Source organism: Takifugu rubripes, chromosome 1, assembly GCF_901000725.2.
Source record: "Takifugu rubripes chromosome 1, fTakRub1.2, whole genome shotgun sequence".
Classification (NCBI taxonomy): domain Eukaryota; kingdom Metazoa; phylum Chordata; class Actinopteri; order Tetraodontiformes; family Tetraodontidae; genus Takifugu; species Takifugu rubripes.
This window is the reverse complement of record NC_042285.1, coordinates 22,175,673-22,196,620: the sequence shown is the minus strand read 5'-3', so window position 1 is coordinate 22,196,620 and position 20,948 is coordinate 22,175,673. Positions and strand designations below refer to the sequence as shown.

Sequence of the window (20,948 nt, the reverse complement as noted above, 5' to 3'; positions counted from 1 at the left end):
TGTTTGGATCATTATTGAGGTGATGAGTGCACACTGTAAACTAAGTCTGTCATCCGTAAAAGCGTCAGCTTTATGGTTGCTTAAAATTAAAATAGCTGTTAATGGAGCTAGCAGTTGCTGCTGCTGCGGAAATCATAACCTTGTAACGCCAGGGAGTTGTTGCGGGCAGCTTAAGCAAACATGAACATGGCTAGAAAACACAGTGGGACATGGCCTGAGACAAGTGGAGGGCAGTTCGACAACATATATGATGCCGTGGGATTTACAGGCTATGATTTTGTGCTTGACAAAACACAACAAATGGAAGAGTGAGAGAGGAAAGGATGGAAAAATCAACAGAGAGCGAGTGTCCGGAATTAGGCAAGGACCAAAAGCAGGAAACAAGGAACCATCTTCGATTGACAGAGACAGAATCAAGTGAATGTGAAAAAATGGGCACATTCATTGATATTGGGGCTTAAATGCATCCATCAATTCATCGATATAAAGGGCAGCCAGTCAGAAGACATCTGAATTTTGTTAATTTTTTCCTTTCGTTTTTTTTCTCTTGAACTTAAAGTCTATAGAAATTAGTGGGGGAGCTGGACCATGTAAGAAGAATAAAACTTCGATGATGTTTTCAAAGTGCGTTAGCCTCAACTGCCAATTATCGCAATAGCAAAGGGAAATTTGGAGCTGCATTTTCAGACTGTTCATGGAAAATATGACACAGAATTCCTGCCGAAAAGCGAGCCGAGAAAGGGGAAGGAGTCCCAGCAGTCCTTTATCAAATGTACATAGTTAATTGTGTTGTGTTGTGCAACATATGTGGTTATGCAACATCAACATAACTTGTAAGAATCCTCAATATATTTCTGAATAAATATAATAGGTTGGTCATTTTGACCTGGTCATTTCATAAGTAGCTCGCATGCTGAGCACCCCTGATCCAGAACAGACTGAATATGGTGTGGTGATACGCAGTATCTTACGTTACAATCAAGGTCGTCTCTATGCTTTACAAAAAACTTAGACCCTAAAAAAACAACTTTTAACAGGAAGAAACCCTGAGCAGAACCATATGGGGGAGCTCTGCTGATGATATTGTAGGAGATTGGGAGATACGGCCTGAAGAGGAGGGAGGAGAGATGGATACAGCATGCATGGAAATACATAGGGCACTTGTAAATGTTATATATGTCACTCTGAAGACGTTAGTCTACAGTGCGGGTGGTCAGTGGGCTGAGGAGGTTACAGCCAAACAAGACCCTTTACACAGACGCTCCAAAGGAAATGCAAGTGTTCGGCATCTTCCCAATGTGGGATTGGAAATAGGATCTTTCTGTATCGGCACAATGGTGGCCCATAGTGTCTCAGGGATTAGTGGTTTTCAACCTGCATTAATCAGAATAGCCAGAAACTGAATCTGGCTTTAGTTTTGGGCGTAAATCAAATACTGTAAAACATGAAGTGTGTGCTGCTCTTACAGTCGGGGCTGGTCTCAAACTGGATACTGGGGCTGCTGGCTCCGTATCCAGCAGCAGTTCGAGCTCTGATCTGCAGGAGGTATGCAGTGTTGGGCTTCAAGCCATTCAGAGTCACGTTACAACCACGGGCACGGAGAATGGTGTAGCTGGTCTCCTGCTCCTCCTGGAAGACAAGACCGATGCAGAAAGAAAATGATGGAGACGTAGTTTATGCATGTAACACTGTACCGTAATTTAGTGCGGGTTGGAGCTATTAGAAGGCTATTATTACAACATTCACATATGAAACGTACAATACAACATGGCACACATCAACTGTGAGTACATTTATAAATATAGTACCATTTATAAATAAAACCAAAAAGTCTGGCACTTTCTACCCAATCTGATGAATTATGCTTTTTATATTTTATGACTTCTCTCCTACTGATCTCCACTGATAAAACAACAGTGGGATTTACACAGCACGGCTGCGTCAGGCTCATTGTTTCCAGATGTGGAGGAAAAAGTGGTTAAAGTCAAAATCAGGCAAGGAGGTAGACGAGGTTGGGAAGTAGCGCCTTGATGTTTGCCGCGTGCGGTGTGCAAATGGAGGCAGTCTCTTTTAATTATCCTTTATTGTTTCACTTGCATTCCATCATAATTGTCACTTATTTTAGGGAAATTGTAAAAATTCCTATAATTGATGGATGTATATAAAATAAATGAAGCCTGTGGGAACAAAAAAATTCCAGAGAGTCAGCTGCATTATGTTCTGCAGCTCCTTTATGACGCGTCCCAAAATACAGAATACGTTAACTCTGTGTCTTCAGTTGTCACATCATATTGCAGGATTTTGTAGAAAATCTGATTTTTTTCACTTTACAGGAAGCAGTTTTATGAGGAAAAGGGTAGACGGAGAGACACCACACAAAGGTCTCCTCAGTGTTTCTGTCGGGATTATCCCACTAATCCCCGTCCCAGACCGTCCACTACAGTTATACTGTCCCAGCCGCGTTACAACAAAGCCAATTTAATCGTAAAGTTGACCTATTGTGCAATATAAAAAAACCCAGGGCCATAAATCCTTCAAGGCTCGGTCCAGCGTTCGCTGGAACGCTCATTTCAGGAACAAACACCCGCGAGCTTCACACATGCGTGGAAAGCATGTGAGAGAAACTTCACACCCATCAAGGGAGTGGATCAGAGTTTTATGGCACACAAAGCTTTTTAATGTGTGAGTGGCTAACTGATACACCAGACCTGCAGTGGGACAAGTCTTCATCACAGCTATAAATCTACTCGCAGCTTGTTACGATTCTGAGAGAGAGAGAGAGAGAGAGACATAGAGAGAGAGAGAGAGAGAGAGAGAGAGAGATACTGAGGGAAATCAGATTAACTTTGCTTGGGTCCGTCATGCATGTTGCAGCCAGACAAACTATGTGATTGTGAGCTGTCAACTAAAACACTGCTAGAATTTTATATGACCTCCTTGCAGCATTCTGCGTTGACAATCCAAACAAAGCTGCAGCAAATTACAGCCTGTTCAAGACAGACAGACACAATCAGACGCAAATGGTCAATGTATCATTTCAGCTCGCGTTCCTTCCATCTAAGACTAAATAAACAGCCCAAATTAGGGCGGATTTGACGTTTTTTAGATCGCCGTGATAAAACACGGGGAAACAATCAGCAGAGCGCATTCCCACATTTAATTTTATTTTTTTACTAAAGGCACTTGGAGCGGCCTTATCGAGGGTCCGGTGCCCTTAAACAGTTGTAGCAACAGAAAGATCCTGTAGTTAACAAAAGACAAAAACACCTCAGTTGGGCTGGGAAAGTTTGTGACTTGGAATTCACAGAAATAAAAGAGTTCCGTGGTTGGGAAATGGACATGTGGTGCAGAGCCTGTTGAGAGGAACTAAATTACGTTTCATTAGGCGCTGAAGGGTTGGAACTGGTTTCCAGCATATCGACATCGGACACATGAACTCTGATACACAGATTCTTACGTTCTTTTGAGTTTTCAAATCTACGATGAAATGATTTAGTGCTTGTAAAGCTTTAAAGCTGCAAACATGACTCAAGCAGATTTTATGTAGCGACAAAAGGCATGGTGATATTAACTACTCGGTGCTGTGTTTAAAATACAATTCAGACCATTTTCTTGAGCCAAAGACACGTCTGTATTTTATTGACTTCTATTACAAGTGTGCTGTTATGAAGTAGAGAGTAACATTCTAAGACTGTGAGTTTAGCTGTTCCACCCATTCCCTTTCCTAAAAATTTATGCCCGCTAAAATAATCTAATAATAAATAGTATCATTCCATATGTTTCCTGAGACATTTTGATTTGATGCAACTTTGGTTAAACAAATTGTGCAATGAACCAGTGAGTCATTTTTACAACTCTGGAAAAGACGTCTGTCTGCAGCGCTTAAAGATATTTATGATGCTGACCTGTTAATGCCTCACTTAGAGTTATCATAGAGCCTCCGCTGGCTTAACATAACTCACCTGTTAGCATGCTAGCCTGGGATGATGTATTGGGTACACATGGAGGTGTGTGTTTTCATCCGCTGGCAGGAATTGCTACAGAAATCCCTTGCACTACTTTGAGTGTTTTTGGTTGTTTTTTTTAACAGCACAACAACATTCTCTGACTTAAATTACTTAGTAAGCTGAAAAAATTACTTTAACAATGGTAATTGTTAGTAAATCTTTACCAGGTTACCAAAAAGACTGCACACTGTGTATGTTTACTTCAAACTTTGGTGAACACGGGAGAAAGCCATAAACATATGAAAGCACAAAGTTTGGATGCTCTGTAATGTTTCATTTCACCATCCTGTTTATGTGTTTAAGTAATTATGTCCATGTATATCTGTCTGAAAGTCTTTTACTCTCTCTAAAATGTGGTGTAGGTCTAGTTTTTGTCCTCCTATGACCCTGAATTGGTATTCAGGAACCCTGAAGCGTCCCACAGCCTGCCACACAGGAGGCCTCCGTCCTGGGTTGTTATGAGAGCCACAGAAAGGCTTTTCATATTGAGTTTGAGATTCAGGAGTAGGCGAAGCTGCAGAGAATCTGAATGCATGTTAGCATGTTTCCACAACTATCTCGGAGACGCGTTAGCAGGGATCAGTGCAGCGGCACACAGATTCTTATCGCATTTTTTGTCTAATCAATGTGGAGTCATGATGAGTCTGTTTGTGCAAAACAACACCTTTAACTGAATGCTACACTCATGTCTGACCCAGAATCAGCCATTAAATTTGCCTTCGGGCCTGCTTGAAGATCTTAGGTAAGGATGGCTGAGCAGGGAACAGGGTTGGGAAGGGAAACAGCTTCTGTCGGCCTACTAATCAAGAGATTAGGGGCCACTATTGGCATTCAAGCACACGGCGATCTGGGTCGTCCACACACATACACATGCACCGAACCTGCCAGGGTGATTAAATGTGCGTGACGGGCTAATTTCGCCATAAAATGTCAGCCGTGGCACAGTGTTGGTGCTGAAAGCCGCTGCGATTCGTTCTGCGCTAATTTCCCTCACAGAGGAATGAGCGACCCCACAGACACATTTACTGTCTGCCGTAAAACTTGTCTCCATTAGGGAGTGAAGGGGAGGGAAGGGAAGCGTTTGAGACTGACTGCGATGTAAAAGGGGGCGGTCTTCATCACAAAAAAAGACTCCGTACGTTTCGCTTGCAAGCCGGCTCTAAATCAACTTTTATTTTGTTTTGTCAGCATCCCCTAGTGGTGCTGACATTCATGACAGGAGCAAAGAACAGTAAAGCATCAGCAGAGACAAATCCTGCACCAACCTTTTCATAGTATTTGATTTCATAGTCGAGGATAATGCCATTGGGTCTCTCCGGCTGTTGCCAGGACAAGGAAACGCTGTTTCGGGACGTCTTCTCCTTCTTGATGACGGTCACCGGCGAGGGAGCTGGTGGGAGACAGATTGAAAAAGCGGGTGAGGGGCTTTATGGAGAGGTTCAGGGAAGGTTCAGTCAGCTGAGGCTTTACGCTCCCGGCGATTGTCGATGGTTCCTGTTTGGCTAACTCTGTTTGCTGCTCAATGGGGCTGCGTTCAAGGCTGACGTTCAGGGTTGAAGGGCAGAACAAGACGGCAAACTCTAAATCAAACATCAGCCTATGCAGAAGTAGCGGGCCATAAATGTAATCGATCATCTCCGTACCGTTGATGCGTATGCTCTGAAGATTCATCTTTAATGCTTTAAATCCCATGTTCAATGAAATATGCATGAATTAAGGCAGCAAACATTTATTTATTAAATAGAGGCTTCTTTTAGTCTCGTTATCAGAGCAAGTTATGAATAAAACCCCTGATTTAGAGGGGTCATAAAGAGTGCTGCTTGTTAACTGAAACAACTTTTACACAGCGATCCCTGCCCAAATGCTCGACTGTTCATCTCTCACCTCCACTTTCTCATGCCCAGAAACCATAGAAACCGTGTCCGTCTCCCACCACTGTCCACAAACCTTTTAGAGCTGTGATTTCCCCCTCAATGATCCTTCATCCATGCACTACATTACCTTTAGGAGATCACATGGCCTCAATCTGGAAATTCAGCACATCCCTGCCTCTATCGAACCCCAGGCCTCCCCCCCGCCCCCCGCTCCACTTCTTATTTCCCTTCTTTACTGCTCTCTAATTGCCAGGCAGCTCCAGGGCCAGCCCAGCATCTGAAGGCATTGACTTTTAATTTTATTAGACCACAGGAAAAAACATGTTTGTCTTTGAAATGTTCGAGCCTTCCTTGATTATGCGTCTGCGGCGCGTGTGTTTTTCCGTGTTCTTTCCGTGCACATACTGACGGGAAAGGGTTTTTTTTCCCCTTTTTTTTCGTGCCTTTCTGTAATGAATCCAGATGGGAAGAATCTGTTTCTATACCTCTGCTGCTCAGCCCCTCATCTCCCTCTGGTTTTGATAGGGGGGTGAGGCTGTGCTTTTTATTAGCTCTGCGGTTTACGGTGGTAATGATTTACCGCATCGGGGTGCCTGGAGGCAGCTTTGAGCTCATCTCCTGCTACATTTCTTGTTTCCCACCCCTCCTCTTCCTCTGCATTTCTATTGACAAACACTTCATTTGCTGCCACTTGCTGTGGTATTACTGACGGAAGGCCCCGTCCATAGATCACCCTCAAAGATCTGGTCCTCATTGTCCTTCACCTGCGCTTTGAGGGACGTAGCGCAGCTGCTGGAGCACATCCTTTTATTCCGTTACTGTCCACATGTGCTACTGGAAATTTACAGAGCGGGTCTGAGGGGCGGATCAGATGATTAATGGGAAAAGATAAAAAGGGGTTGCTCTATTTATTTAGTTGAGTTTACATTTTAGATTGTTTCATTAACTTGGACTGAACCGTGGGCGAAGTTTAAAGGGGAAATGTCTGAAATGTTTGTGGAACAACTTCTGGTCACAAGCCAAAGCAATTAAACCGAGTTAAGATCTATTAGAGTTTCCCTTTTTTCTCCATTTTATCTGCCGAAACCACCTTATTGGCCACTGCATTCCTTCGTCCGTGCATTTTAGTTTCCTGGATTTTTAAAATAATGCTTGTTTCGTATTAGCGATGAATTTCTGGAAAATGTCAGCATGACTAGAGAACAGAGATCCCAACTGAAGGTTTGCATCGTGTCTTCCATCTTTTATACGGTACAGTTTTGACTCAATTACCAGTGAAATAATGTAGATTTGTAAAGAGAAGAGAAGAGAACTCGTTCCCCAGTGCATTCCAGCAACTATCCTCGGCACTGTTTACATCTATTGTTTGGAAGATGCCTCTCTGCCTACATCCAGTCACGCTTTGTCAGAATGTTCTCGCTCAACTTCACACTCTTGTGTGTTCACACACTCGGTGTAAACACGCGTGTGGTGCAATGAGACCGATGCCACCAGCTGTCTCAGGGTGGTCACTGTTTCTGCCGTATCCTATGAATAACCAGGACGAGACCAAGGATTCCTGCCTTTCCGTCTGTCAAACAAAGATCAGCGACGGTCTCTGCTGTTATTATTAGCCTCCTCTAAACAGTGAGCACAGCCACTTAGTGGAGTTATGACAAAAGGGCCAACGGAGGAGGGCTACAGTACCTTCACTGTGCTGCCAGGACACATTGCTCCTTCCCAGGGAAAGGCGTAATCCCACTTTTAACAGCTTTGGCATCTGTGTGTGTTTATGTGAGGTAGAGTGTATGGGCGAGATGAGCGAGTCCACTGACCTACCTAATCCTCGTAAACTGTGGGGGCTGATGGAGAGGGTGCAGCTGCAGTGGGAGAACGAGGAAGGTGTGTGTTTGTGTGTTCAACCTACAGTAGAGGAAGACCCCGACGCCGCTCCTCTGACGAACACTCCAACACTAAAAATGATCTTAATATTCAGAGCACAAACTGCCATCTTGGTTTTGATAAGTCCTCTTCAAATCTAATATATATTCCAATCGTAGAGAGAATCCTCTTGACTAACCACCCCCAGTTTATAATGCTTACTGACAGACAATTCCACCTCCCTGCCAAGCCTTTTCCTCTTTTTATTTGCATTGTCTTCACTTAGAATATGTAAGTTTTCATCAGCGTTGCCTTTTATCTACATAAAATCACATTATCTGGGGCCCGGCGTACAGTATCTGCAGCCAAGACACGTGCGTGTGCATCCATATTTGAGATTCATCCCCGACTCCGTGCTGTCTTTGTCACATCGCTGACAACTAGACACAAATGCGGCGGGTCTGTGTGTGTGTGCGCTGACAAAATTCAGCATCTGTCCCATCATCACACTGTTGGGCTGCTCTTTGAAAAAAGTATGTCAGATTGGAGATATTTATTCTGACACTGCGTCCGCCGTGTGTAGTGTGCACAGTCAAAACCTGAAGCTGCGGCCTCTTCTGAGGGTTAAATCTCTCAGTATTAGGAGTCCAATACTGCCTGAGCTTTTGTGATGTCGTGATTCTCTGAACTGATGAATCCAACAACTGTCTGAGGATTCTGCCTCACCTTGAAACTTGGATGTTTCACTAATTCGCTAATTCTCCCAGTTTAAGCGGGGCTATTAATCATGGCGATGCCCCGCACGCAACCTCCAGCCATCTGTCAACACAAATGACGACATCCAATAATCTTTCACTCGGACAGACACCTGGCAAGGTGAGACCCAGACAACAAGCCAGGAGCGGCTGTGACACTGAGTCACGGTTACATCCAATGAAGGCTGACTGAATGATAATATTTCTTATTTCATGGTTCCTATTCCAGCTGGGTCCAGGCTCGGTGCACTTTTCATCCAAACTGTGACATGTTTGTCAATTAAATACCTAATAAATCTTGTTTTTTTTTTCATTTCTCACCTTTAAAATCTCCAAATAAATATTTTCCCACAAGAAAAAAAACCAAAACTGCCTTAAATCAAAGTGTCAAAATCATATCTGCATTTGGACTAAAACTAAAGGTTTAATATTGCATCAACCTCCCGAAAAAGTGCATCCTGGGGGGGGGGGGGATCTTGTAGCAGAATAAAAAAAAATTAAACAGAGAAGTGAGTGGAAGAACATAAATAGGGGTGTGGGTGTGATTTGGAAAGGAAATAGTATCCAGATGAGGCAGAAAAATGCAAGAACAAAGACGTGATCTAAGCATGAAGACACGACGAGCATAACGGCAACCTTTGTGCACACCAAAGTGAAAAACGATAACTGATGTAATGTGAATTTCGGAGGTTTTTACTGCGCTGACATACCTCGAAACACTGTTTTCCATCATCTTGTAATTCTTCTTAAGAACCAGGAATTTTAGGAGTACCCTTTTCACCTTCTATATCATTTAAGGGGTTTATTTTTTCCGATAAAGGACGGAGACATTTGATCCTATCGTTAAACGATAGAATAGCAGCCTGAGATTGTCTTGTAAATGTCCAGGCTGATGGTTGGAGTGCATGTGTTTGGAGCATTGGACTTTAGGGATGTGTATTCGGATTCTTTATGACATAAACTGGCTGGAAAGCAGGTTTGTCTTGGAACATCCAAACCAAATGCATGAAAATTCATATAAACCGGAGTTAGAGCAGCAAAACATGTCGAATTTCTGCTCGATATGTTATTGTAGTTCCAAATTAATCATTTAAATAAATCTTCTGTCCAAAATATGTTTGATTAGAGATTCGCCCTGTGAGTCAGAGTCCTGAAACCTGCGGCCGGAGCAGCCATGACGGAGGACTCGCCAGCGGATCACCAGCTGGAGTGAATGTTTGGAATGAAAACAGGCCTTTAATAACATGTGGTGCGCCGTTATTTATGTAAGTTCCTGCCTGATTATCTGACCGCATGCTTTAATCCCACTAGAGCTCAGCTGTGGCATCTCACCAGCTTGGTTGGTGGTGATGGTGACGGCGGCGTACTGCCTCATCTTCGGAGCCAGCGGCGACACTCCGTTCTGTGCTTCGATCTCAAAAGTGTAGTTAGTGTGGGCCAGGAGGTCAGCGACGGTCACTGTGGTGTTCTGGAGGCCCGCCGCCCTGGGCAGGAAGCGCACGTTGCTGCGGCATGGCTCGCAGAGCTGGTTCAACCCACCGCCGCCACTGGGGGCGCTGCGGCAGCGCTTGCAGACGACGGTGAAGGTGATGTCCCGGCGCCCGCCGTTGTCCTCCGGCCAGCTCCAGTCCAGGATAACCGAAGTCTCATTGATGGAGGATATCACGTTCCGGGGAGCTGAAGGAGGACCTGGAGGATGAGATGAAAGTGAAAGGAAGCAGAGGAGGACAAGGGAGGAAGAGAGGCAGGGTGCACCACCCTGAACCGGAGCATCCTTCTCCTAGGACACTCAAAGCTGTCTGGTTTAGTTACTGACAACCTGCTGCAGTAAAGCCTGAACAGCCTTGAAAATGAAACTTTACTCATCTTTCCTTCCTAACACCAAAGACTTTTGACAAGAAAACCAAAGGGGGGACACGGCTGTGTTAGGGCACCAGGGAAGGCTTATCACGCCAGCTTCCCATGACCTATTTAATCTCTCATGCTGTTATTCAAAAAAACCATGCAATACATGCAGCGCACATGTATTCCTGCTGGAAGCTGTCCAACACTGAGCACGCTGTGCTGGCTTACGCGGTCCAGGGCCTTCGTGAGTTTTGAGTCTACGGCAATTTGGAGCGCCGAGATCAGTTTTCCAAAGAGAAAATCTCCATTTCATGGGGTCTTTAAATCGCAAAGGCAGCGTGTCGTCGTGGTTCTCCCTTAAAAGAAGTGTTATAAAGCCGTTGCCGTACAACCAGTACACAAACACCTCTGACGGGTGTGTGTGGTGCAGTGTGATTTCAATATGAGCCTGGGGACGTAACGTGGTATGTGTCTGTTTCCTTCTTTCATTCTGGATCAGTTACAGAGCAGAAAGTCACGGCACAGACGGCACAAAAGACGCCTGTTGGAGTACGACTGGCATAAAATAAAAAAACGTCAAATCTGTCTGAATAGTTCCACATTCCCATATTGTATATGCTCAGACTGCGATGGCACGATGGGCAAAACCACCAAGTAAGTCTGCAGAAAACTCAGGCAGGAAAAGAAGGAGGGAGAAAGAACAAAGGGCTTCGGATTCCGTCTGCAGATAAAACTGCTTTGTTTAGTCGGTTTGTACCGACACAAATTTAATTCGGTGCCAAAGTGAGCGCAGCTCCTGTCTTGATAATCAAAAGGCTCCAAATAGACTTATCAAAGTCTCTTCCAGCGTTGGAGAAAATCCCGGGATGACATCGGGGTTTCCTTTTAACACAAGAAATCTAACGTGACTGCAGTTTAGAGGCAGTTCTGTAGCTCCTAGACTCAATGTCCAAAACCGTTTGGGAATGGGACAAACCTGGCGATCTGAACAACCTGTCTTTATTTATCAAATTCAAATGGGAGTCATGTAAAAAACAACTGCATTGTGCTAGTGCTCCTTCAAAGAGGGGGTCCTCAGCATAACTGGGAATGATTTATTCTCTTTATTTGATAGGTTACAGATTCAGTGTTCATGTCTCTTCAACAGTTCTAAAAGTTTAAAACCCCCAGTTCAGTCAGATCTGCTTTAGGGGCATCAGAGTTTATGGAGCACCATGGCTTGCAATTAGTCTAGAAATAAGGTTTGTACCCCAAATCTGATTAGATGAGAGCCTCAGTTCATTAGCTGGGAGCTGCTATCTGCTCTCGCTCTACAGGGTAACACGTCTATATTAGGGACTGCATTTCCTTTCAGCGAGAGAATATTTTCCATATTTTCCGTTTGCACCATGACAGTTCTCTGGCTAACCTTTGCGTCTGACTCCGCTGCCCATATCAACCTCGTGCAAATTTAATCCCTGTAAGATGTTACCTGCGCAGGCTAGCACATGCACACATGCAGGCAATCACAGCTTAATCCCAAATGTCAAAATAAGGCATTGTTGTTGAGATTAAGCATGTGACATGGATTATAGTGTGACGTGAGTCATATGCAATACCTCACAAAAGGACTTATTCTCTTTCCTGGAGAAAATGCTTCAACTTTCTGCTCTTAAAAAAGGGTTCATGTTTCGATCACGGTGATCAGGTGGGGGGGTGAGCACATTTTATCGGACTACAAAGGGACGTTCAGATTAATTTTTTAATGAAACAAGCTTGCTGAGAATGTTCAAAACGCTCTCATTGTACAGGAAAACTACACGGAAGACGTAATTAGTGACTTCGTTAAATGTCGCTGTCCTTGTGCGGTGCTAATTGTTTCTGCGCACATTTTCAAATATCCCGAATGAAACCTCTAACAAAGCACTGACAGCAGGAAAACACCCTCCTGAGATAATCGTGATCATTATCTCCTAACAATGCGTCCTTTCATTGGCGGCGCTAGCATCGCTCGACCCGACTCATTTGAAATGTTCCTATTTGACAAGATGCAGTTGAGATAATCACAACGGGGGCATTTCTAATTAGAACTCTGTCTGTAGCTGTGGGTGTCCAATTTGTATTTTCCACTCTTCCCCACAGTTATTCCCTCCCTCCCTCTCTGGAAAACCGACAAGCTGCCAAACCTGACAGAAGGTAATTTAGTGAATTTAGCCATTTTTGGTGGAATTGTAGAAAGTTTGCTGGAGGAATCTGCATGAGTGGGAAAAGAAAGGATCAGACAGAGGCAACCAAAAACTGGGCTGTTTTTATCAGTAAATTAGACCAGCCTCAGCACTATTACAACCTTAACTATGACCAAATATTTTGCGAAAGGGTCGATTAGGTAAGAAGAAATGCAAACTTACGGGTACAGGCCATGGCCACGGGGTCTCCCTCAGCACGGAAGTAGTTCTTTTCACAGCCACAGAACAGCGACCCCTCGTGGTGAGAGAAGCTGTGAGGCGGACATTTTGAACACTCCGTATTTCCCAGCGTGGACTTGTAGAAGCCCGGTTGGCACACTGGAAACAAACAAGATCAACAGATGGATGAGTGGTTTGAATACAAAGAAAAGAAAACGACAAAATCTCTTTTCTTAAAACAACATCCAGGGGCTGAAGTGACGATAGTGGGATTCATCCTGGACACAGCCGGCTCATTAGGGACAGACATGAGTGCAGCAATATCGTTGAAAGAAAGTAAAAGGAATCGCAGTTGTGAGGAAAGTCCATAAAGTCAAACCCGAAACGCTCTGTCTTCTCGCTGCGGGGCATCAGTGCCAACCACCACAGAACCGTGCACAACATGAATAATGCAAATGGCCCATCAGATAAAACAGAACTCCTATTAAACAGTATTAATCTGCAAACAGCAGCTCTTTTCTCTCACAACATGAAACCTCATGGAATTTTGCCAAAGCAGGTCAGGTTTTCCTCCCCTCCAACACCTATTGATCCTCGCCTCTCCTTCTTTGTCATTCCAAAGGACGGGAAGTGTGTGTAATTAACAGTTACTGATTCACAATGTCTCCATTCTGATTTGTGCTGTGGATTATTTCCACGCAGGTCTACAAGCGACAGTCTGAGCTCTTTGTTGGGTGAAAAATGTGGAGACAATGACAGGCAGCAAATGCTTCTCCCTGCAGTCTGCGCCACTCTATCGATCAGTTGTTGAAATACAGCCACCGAACAGTAATGGTTTAGCATTCAGCTTCATGGAGAGCTTACACACTGCCCATCCATACCCCCCCCCCCCCACCCCCCCACTAACAGATTAAACAAGTGTGTGCAGCAATAGCATCGTACTAACATGGTGTGTCTGCTCAGCAAAACACTTGGCTGTGGAGAAGTGTGCAGAAGCTACCGCTGCTGATGCTGCACCCAAATCTATCAGTGACACTGACACCGTGTTCCCGTGTCGCACAAAGCATCCACCCACCTCGTGTGTGTGTGTGTGTGTGTGTGTGTGAAAGCGAGACAGACAGAGGAAGAGAGCGAGCGAGAAGGGCCCTAAGTAATACAAAGGAAGTGTATTTTAGCTGCCTGGTATGATTCCACTGATGGAAAGACGAACACCGCGTTTCGCTGACACACGCAGAACAGACCGAGCTGATTGGCCGACGCAACGGGAAATTACACCTGACAGCCCGCGCCTCCGGCCAATCAGGAGGACGAGGTGGTGAGGGTACCACTAGGTCAGCAAAAATGCCCCAAAGGGCATAAGAACAGACAAAAGTTATGATGGATTAATGGGTGGCAGATTTCATCTGATCTCCCCTCACTTAAACAAGCTCTGACGGAGCAAACATGCCCCCAACAATTCACCCTTGGCTAACAACAAAGTCCGCTCTGTTCATTGGACGATTCAGGGCCGCGGTCCAACTGGACTCGTTCGGCTGCAACAGTCTCCCAGAATTGATCCCACTCTGGATTAAAAGCAAATCAACTGTCAGGACGTGATTGCAACCAGGGAAGCCAGAAAGCGCTGCAATGAACATACTGTTTCTGGAGAGGGAATCTGACTTTACTGAGGTTTGATTACAGAGTAATATCTGAGTCAGCTGCCAAGATTCAAGCCCATTTCCACGTAACCTGATGCATCGTTTACATGTGAAAATGTGTTGCACGGGGGACATTTGGTCTACCGTAATTTCTGGACTACAGAGCGCACCTGATTAAAAGCCGCATAATCTAATTTTAGAAAGAAAATCAATTTTGTACCTATACAAGCCGCACTGGATTTTAAGCCACAGGTATCCCACGTAGTAATATGAAAAATTAGATCGAAAACATTCAGTGCCGGTATATGTTTTTATTATCATAAGAGACGAGTCACTGACGAGTGACAAACAAACAGGTAAGAAACAACAGCCACGCTTTTCACTTGTATGTTTATACAGAGACCTTAAATCCAGTTTTCATCACTTTTCTTTTAATTTAATCCGCTTAGCAACATAAATATATTGTACCGGTAAATGCTTCTTTTTTCTAATAGTGTCTGTAACACAGCTACCCTGAAATATACGTTTGTATCAGCTACACACAAATTACGTTGTTTATGCTTTTTTACTCTAACAATGAACAATCTAAAACTCCCCGATGGCCCACCTCTAAAATTCTTCTATTTTCATCGTGGTGGCGATTGCTTTTGCCTTCAGTCTGAGTTGTACAGCGTAAACACCGCGGCCGCCTGCTCTCTGTGTGTTGACCCAGTCTTCCAGAACGTTCTCAAGCTCGGGCCACCTGCGATGTTTACACCTAAAAGCTTTTTTCGTCTTTTTGCTTTGGATCAGTTCTTCAGGCGGGCGTCTCCACCTTCTCGCCATTGATTACCGTAATGTATGCAAAGATTACACGCGGCAGCTCGATTTCCTTCGTCAACCTTCAGAGTGATCGCTTTTAACTTAAAAGCCGCATCATATGCTTCTTCTAGTATTTTTCATGTTGATGAGGGTTAGTAAAAATGTTCTACTAAATATCTAAATTGATGATGCTTTTGTTCACCTATGAATTTACCTGGTTTGACTATTTTTTAAACTTTTTAGAAAACTATACATTGTTGACTCAGTTGCAGGTCTGTATCCTCCAAAATCTGTGATGTACGCACAAAAACAGCAGCTGTGCCACAGGCGGCGCGCAGCTGGAGACACACCAGGGTGTCAGCGCTGAGGTATATGATCCGATGATGGACTTGTTTTGGTCTGATGAAGACTGGACTCATTGTCCAGAAGAGTTGTCTTAAAAACCACTCCTTCAGGGGGATGATGTTGTCAGAAAACACACAAAGAAACATAGCTGGTAAGCTCTATAACACATGGGAATGGGCTGCTCCAGGTGTTTTGTTCCCACGTGAGAACAGCTGACAGAAGGCTAACTGTGTAAAACCAGGCCTTGTCCAGGAGCTGCTCGGAGGAAGAGGAAGGTAGTTGGCAGTCAACGCTCTCCAAATTTCAGAAAAACAGCCATATCTCCACATTCATGTTAAAAATATACAGGGACTTTTCAGTGAGTAACACAGCCGTGAAACTTATTAGGCACTGAAAGGGCCCCATAAACTTCATGTGTAAAAATGAACAACCAAAGCTGCGTGTGACCTACGAGCCTTTCATATGACAGTATAGTGACATGTTGTATTTTCTTAACCACAGCTCTAAAAATATTTTTTTAACCGTTGGAAAAGGATAATAAAGTTCCCATTTTCTTTCGTGTGTGTGTGTGTGTGTGCCAGGATGAAAAGCAGCTCTGACAAGGCCTGATGGTAAAATCACATTGGCCCACAGGAGGTTAACTACTCATCTGAAGGCGAGCTGGGGTGTGTGTTGGCAGCGGTGTGAGCAGGAGCATGGGCGGAGGGATACGCTGTGTCGGCATATGACGGCTCTTTGCCTCCCTCCGGGCAAACAGATGCTGCAGAAATCTATATCATTGTTAGAAATGCACATTTCACAAGAGCATCAAGTTTAAATGGCATGTTCAGGGTTTTTATTACAGCCCTCGTGACACACACACACAGACAGACACACACACATCCACACACACATACCTACTTAACACAGAGGCAATCAATTTGCAGTTCTTTCAAATCCCCACACAGGCGTAACACAGCGTCTAGCCTCTTTCACTAGAAAGTGAAACACAACCTCTTCATTCACTTTTAAGCAGAAGTGGACAAAGACACCCCCCCCACACACACACACACACACACAAACACACAGAGCTGTAGCTGCCACGTGATATGTTGGTTTGTAAAATAACTAGGGCTGCAATTTGCTGGATCAATAGTGTAGGTCACAGGACACCAGCATCAATAATTAACATGGCTGCCAGCTATAGTTCAGTGGTCCCGCGCAGTCTCGCTGCATGCTAACTGAAAACCTGATGCGATGTTCCACTTTGCGAGCCTGCGCATTTAAACAAAGCCTGCATGAATTTGTACATAATCAGCATTAATCATTCATCTCAAAACTGCCGGCTTACGACCATTGAGCGAAGCAAAGACCGCTTCAGAAACGCCAGCACACGGAGTGAATATGGAGACGGGAGCGCCTGTGAGCGCTCGCATGTCTCGCTGTCTTCTTGACCTCATCCGTGACACGCATCGATTGGAGTCACACTGGGACTGCGGGAAATCCTTCCGCCCTTGACCTCCATCTTTCCATCAAGCCGAGATTCCAGTTTTTCCATTTTTTTCCTTCCCTAAACATTCAACACTGTGTATAGCAGGAAAAAGGCCTAATAATTGATTTCCTGTTTCGACACCACCTCCGTCTCTTTGCCTTTTGAATCTAACTAGATCCTAATGACTTTCACTCCCTCTCTCCTCCCTTTCTGTTCCCTTTTCTTCTTCACCGCCCCCTCGTGTAAAACTCCAGTTCGCCTCTTTGATTTCCTTCTTCCGTTAACTCTTCTTTTCTAAAATAGAATGGCTTTCTTTGAAATGGAAAATTTATTTACACTGGCAGTTTAAGCCGTTTCCCTGGCAGTTTTATCCACAGCAACTTTTAAAGTTGCAAGAAAAGCATTTGCTGCTCCCTGAGATGAAATATAACATTACTGCACCTTTTTTAAAATGAGTGGTCTTTATGTAATGGCTGACATAAAAAGCATCAAGGCAGAGAGTTTATTTATTACTCATTTGTCACTTGTCACCAGTGCTGAACTATTAAATCCTGTAGATGTATGTAATATTGGGAAAATGCTACTAATTATTGGGGAAACTTCAACGAAAGGCAACATAATAGACACTCAGGTAGAAAGTTGTTGGGCTCATTATACTGATTCCAGACAGACAAATGTGCCAGTCTGTATTTTGAGGGAAGGATAGAATTGTACATTTAATGTCACAGAAGGTAATATAACAAATGAAGGAATGACATTACATTTAGAATGATTTGTGAGTAGAAGAGCCTGAAACTGATTGCTAAAGTTTTAACAATCGATGATGATTTATGGTCATCATTGCGAGTCTTAAATGCTTCTTCAATTCCAGCCGCTATAACCCAGAATTATTGTCATCCACAGTGCCTTTTAGAAAGACTCCTCTGCAGTTATGACATGAGTAAGTGCCTGTATAAAATGTGACAAAAAGTGACAGAGACATCCATTATGCTGAATTGCAATCAATTTATTAAAGCTAACATGTCCATAACCCAATAAAATGAACTCAGTTTTGTCAGAGATACAAATGAGAGGTTATGTCGCGGCGTAAAGTGCTGCGTATTCCATCGCTCCTGTTCAATTACCGCGCCAATGGCACGTTAATCGGATTGGGAACATATTGCAGTTTATTCCTATAATCAGTTGAGAGGGCCGATGTGGCAGCATTGTGCGACAGCTCATGGTCGTCGGCAGGAATTTCCTGTGACAAACTAATCAGTGCACGATGAAGGCCTGCGTCGGTCTGGCAGCATTCAGTGGAGCAGAAGTAAGAGGGAGGATCAGCTGGGTGGGCAGCAGGAAAATCAATCACATTTAGTGGTTTCTCAGAGGGTCTGTTAGAGATCTGTACAGTATTTAAAGCGTAAACCGACTCCACCAAGTCACCAGGCCGATGCACCTTTTGAGATGGTCGCTACAAAACAGGAAAATTAAAGAGCAATCAAGCCTGCGACGCCAAAGCCTTGCACCCGGCTCCAGCACAGCACCAGAAAAAGGGGCCAGCAGATCGATTTCTCAGCAGGGCGCTCAGCTTTACCATCGATGTGACCTCATGAGCTGCATGACCAACAGCCGCAGAAGCGAGCTGGCTTCATCAGATAAGTTGTAAAGGACCAAATTGGAGCGCGTGGTGCTAACTGCGGGCTAATGGCACTGAGAGACCTCCGCTATTCAAGTCTATTTATCCATACACACTCAAGGAGACTCTTCTGCTGCTTAGTTGCTGAGTTTGTTTGTGAGGGTGTGCCCAGAATACCAATCTTTATAGAAACCAGTTCCTGTCGATGAGGAAAAAAGGTAGCATGTGTGTGTTTGTGTGCAGCCCGGCACATTAAAGCTTAATTAAGTGATCTAATCCATCAATATTTGCATAATAAAGAGCCCCAATGAGAAGGATGAATGGAGGACAAAAGGACGATGAAGAAGATGAAGGAAGGCAGAGGTGGTGGTGGTGGTGGGGGGGGGGGGGGGGGGGGGGTTGAAATAGTGGTTTCAGAGAAGAAAAATGAATAGTAAAGAAGCACTCCGAGCTGCAGCGAGCCATCAACAAAACAGCAGAACAAGTGTTTGGGATGAGGAGTGATAGATCTTCTCAGATGTTTTCAGCCCAGCGATTGGCCATAATTACCCATCAACCCCAAACACAATTATGTCCAGTAGATTAGAAGATTAGAAGAAGGTTAATGATCAATGCTGTATAATCACCAGTGTGGCTAAAGTTCCTGCACTAAATTAAATCTTAATAGAAGTTATATTGGCTGTCATTTATCAGTATAACCTTATTAAAACAGGAAATTAGATATGACTGAGCCCACTTTGTTTACTCCATTTCTCTTTTATATTCACAAACTCTTTTGAGGAGTTCAGGCCAAACCTGGCATCAGGTGTCACCCATTAAATCCAGTAATGCTTAAATGTCAACAGTGAGGAAACCAACAGGACGAAGTGGGAAAAAATACATAATTAAAACAGGTCGGACGCTGATGCAGAGCGGTTGGTGCGCGGCTATACATGAAGGACATTAAAGTGGAGCATCACAGAGCGAGACACCCTCACAAATTCAGGAGCACGGATCAGCTCCCAGCTGCATCCATCAAGGAGGACAAAAAAACTGTTTCCTATACTGCACACTCCAGAAGTTAGCCAGGTCAGCCTGAAAATCCAGGGCGAATGGCACAAATTGACCAAACACGCCAAGACGACAGAGGCCGAGGGAATGGAGACACAGGGAAGGAACATAAGAATGTACCAGCAGACAGCCACACATGCACAAGCGGAGGCACGGAGACCATTTGTCCTGACCTGCCACACACAGTGGCACCGCCGAACAATCACTGTACGTGTTTTTATCTCTGCGTGCTTTTGTGCTTGAAGACGACGTTGGCCCCGTGGTGACCTCTCACTTGTGCTCGATCACACATGCTCATTCCGTGGGTGCACTCCGTGGAAACAGCCTAAACATCCTTAAACCAATTTGCCTCCACTCGTCCTTTACAAGACAATTGTGCTGCTTTGAATAACAACCGATAACCAGACGTTTACAGCACAGGCGATCAGCCAAACACACAGGCCGTCGTCGTCTGGGTGATTTAGATTCGGACACAGCATTGTAGTGTAAAGCCATGTGTGACAATAGTAGCCGATGGCAACCATGTCACCATCCCCATGCTGGCATGGGAAAATAGATGTATGCCGTTCTTAGATAAAATATGTTAATGAGCAAAAAGACCGGATTCCTTTTGTCTTACTGTCCTCTGAGATGGGACGGCAGGCTTGCAGGTCTTCCAACATAAAAACTATTCCACACTAAAGGCATGTCCATTTGAGTAGAAAGAAACACATCCATGCAAATCTGATTGATGGCATGTCAGTACTTTGCATGCTTACGGGCGCCAGGCCAGCAGGGGGTGATCACCTGTTAAACTTGCCAAAGAGCTGGAATGTTGCTGAGAAAACCACCCAGGTTAACGAAAATACTGATTCATTCGCAATTATCTGAGGCATGATCTTAAACTAAGGGATTTTCTGGCACACTGGGATACAAAAATCTAATTTATTTAGTTATTTATTTGTACTATTCTGGGAAACAATGAATGATTGTAGTGTATCTACATATGCAGGTAGCTATAACATATACATCAGTTTGTTGTTCTCACTGTTGATGTTGGCCTGAATAACAATAATATCAACTCGTGAGCAGCCACTGATCAGATAGAGAAGCACAATTTAGAATTAAGGCAGATTTCGATGGCTGATCGTGGCTTTGCTGTGCTGCAGAGTAGAATACGTCACTTTTGTGACCATCACAGACAGTTACAGAGATGGGGCGCCATAGAAGGAAGGCTGGATGGAGTGAACAGCTGTCTACCTATACATACTTATGCATCCTAGCTGCTGCAGAAGATTCCTCCAGTGTCTATTGTAATTCTG

General features: G+C 44.2%; 1 protein-coding gene across 8 annotated transcripts in view; it reads right to left on the bottom strand.

The window, feature by feature from the left end:
• Positions 1–20,948, bottom strand: part of epha3 (eph receptor A3) — a 71,248-nt gene that overhangs the window by 21,026 nt on the left and 29,274 nt on the right. For all 8 annotated transcript variants that reach the window (XM_029839574.1, XM_029839565.1, XM_029839571.1 and 5 more), the window contains 4 exons: positions 12,729–12,884; positions 9,829–10,185; positions 5,273–5,397; positions 1,467–1,629 (listed from right to left, as the gene is read on the bottom strand). In XM_029839574.1, the coding sequence (XP_029695434.1) occupies positions 1,467–1,629; positions 5,273–5,397; positions 9,829–10,185; positions 12,729–12,884 (801 nt within the window). The remainder of the gene's footprint in view (positions 1–1,466; positions 1,630–5,272; positions 5,398–9,828; positions 10,186–12,728; positions 12,885–20,948) is intronic.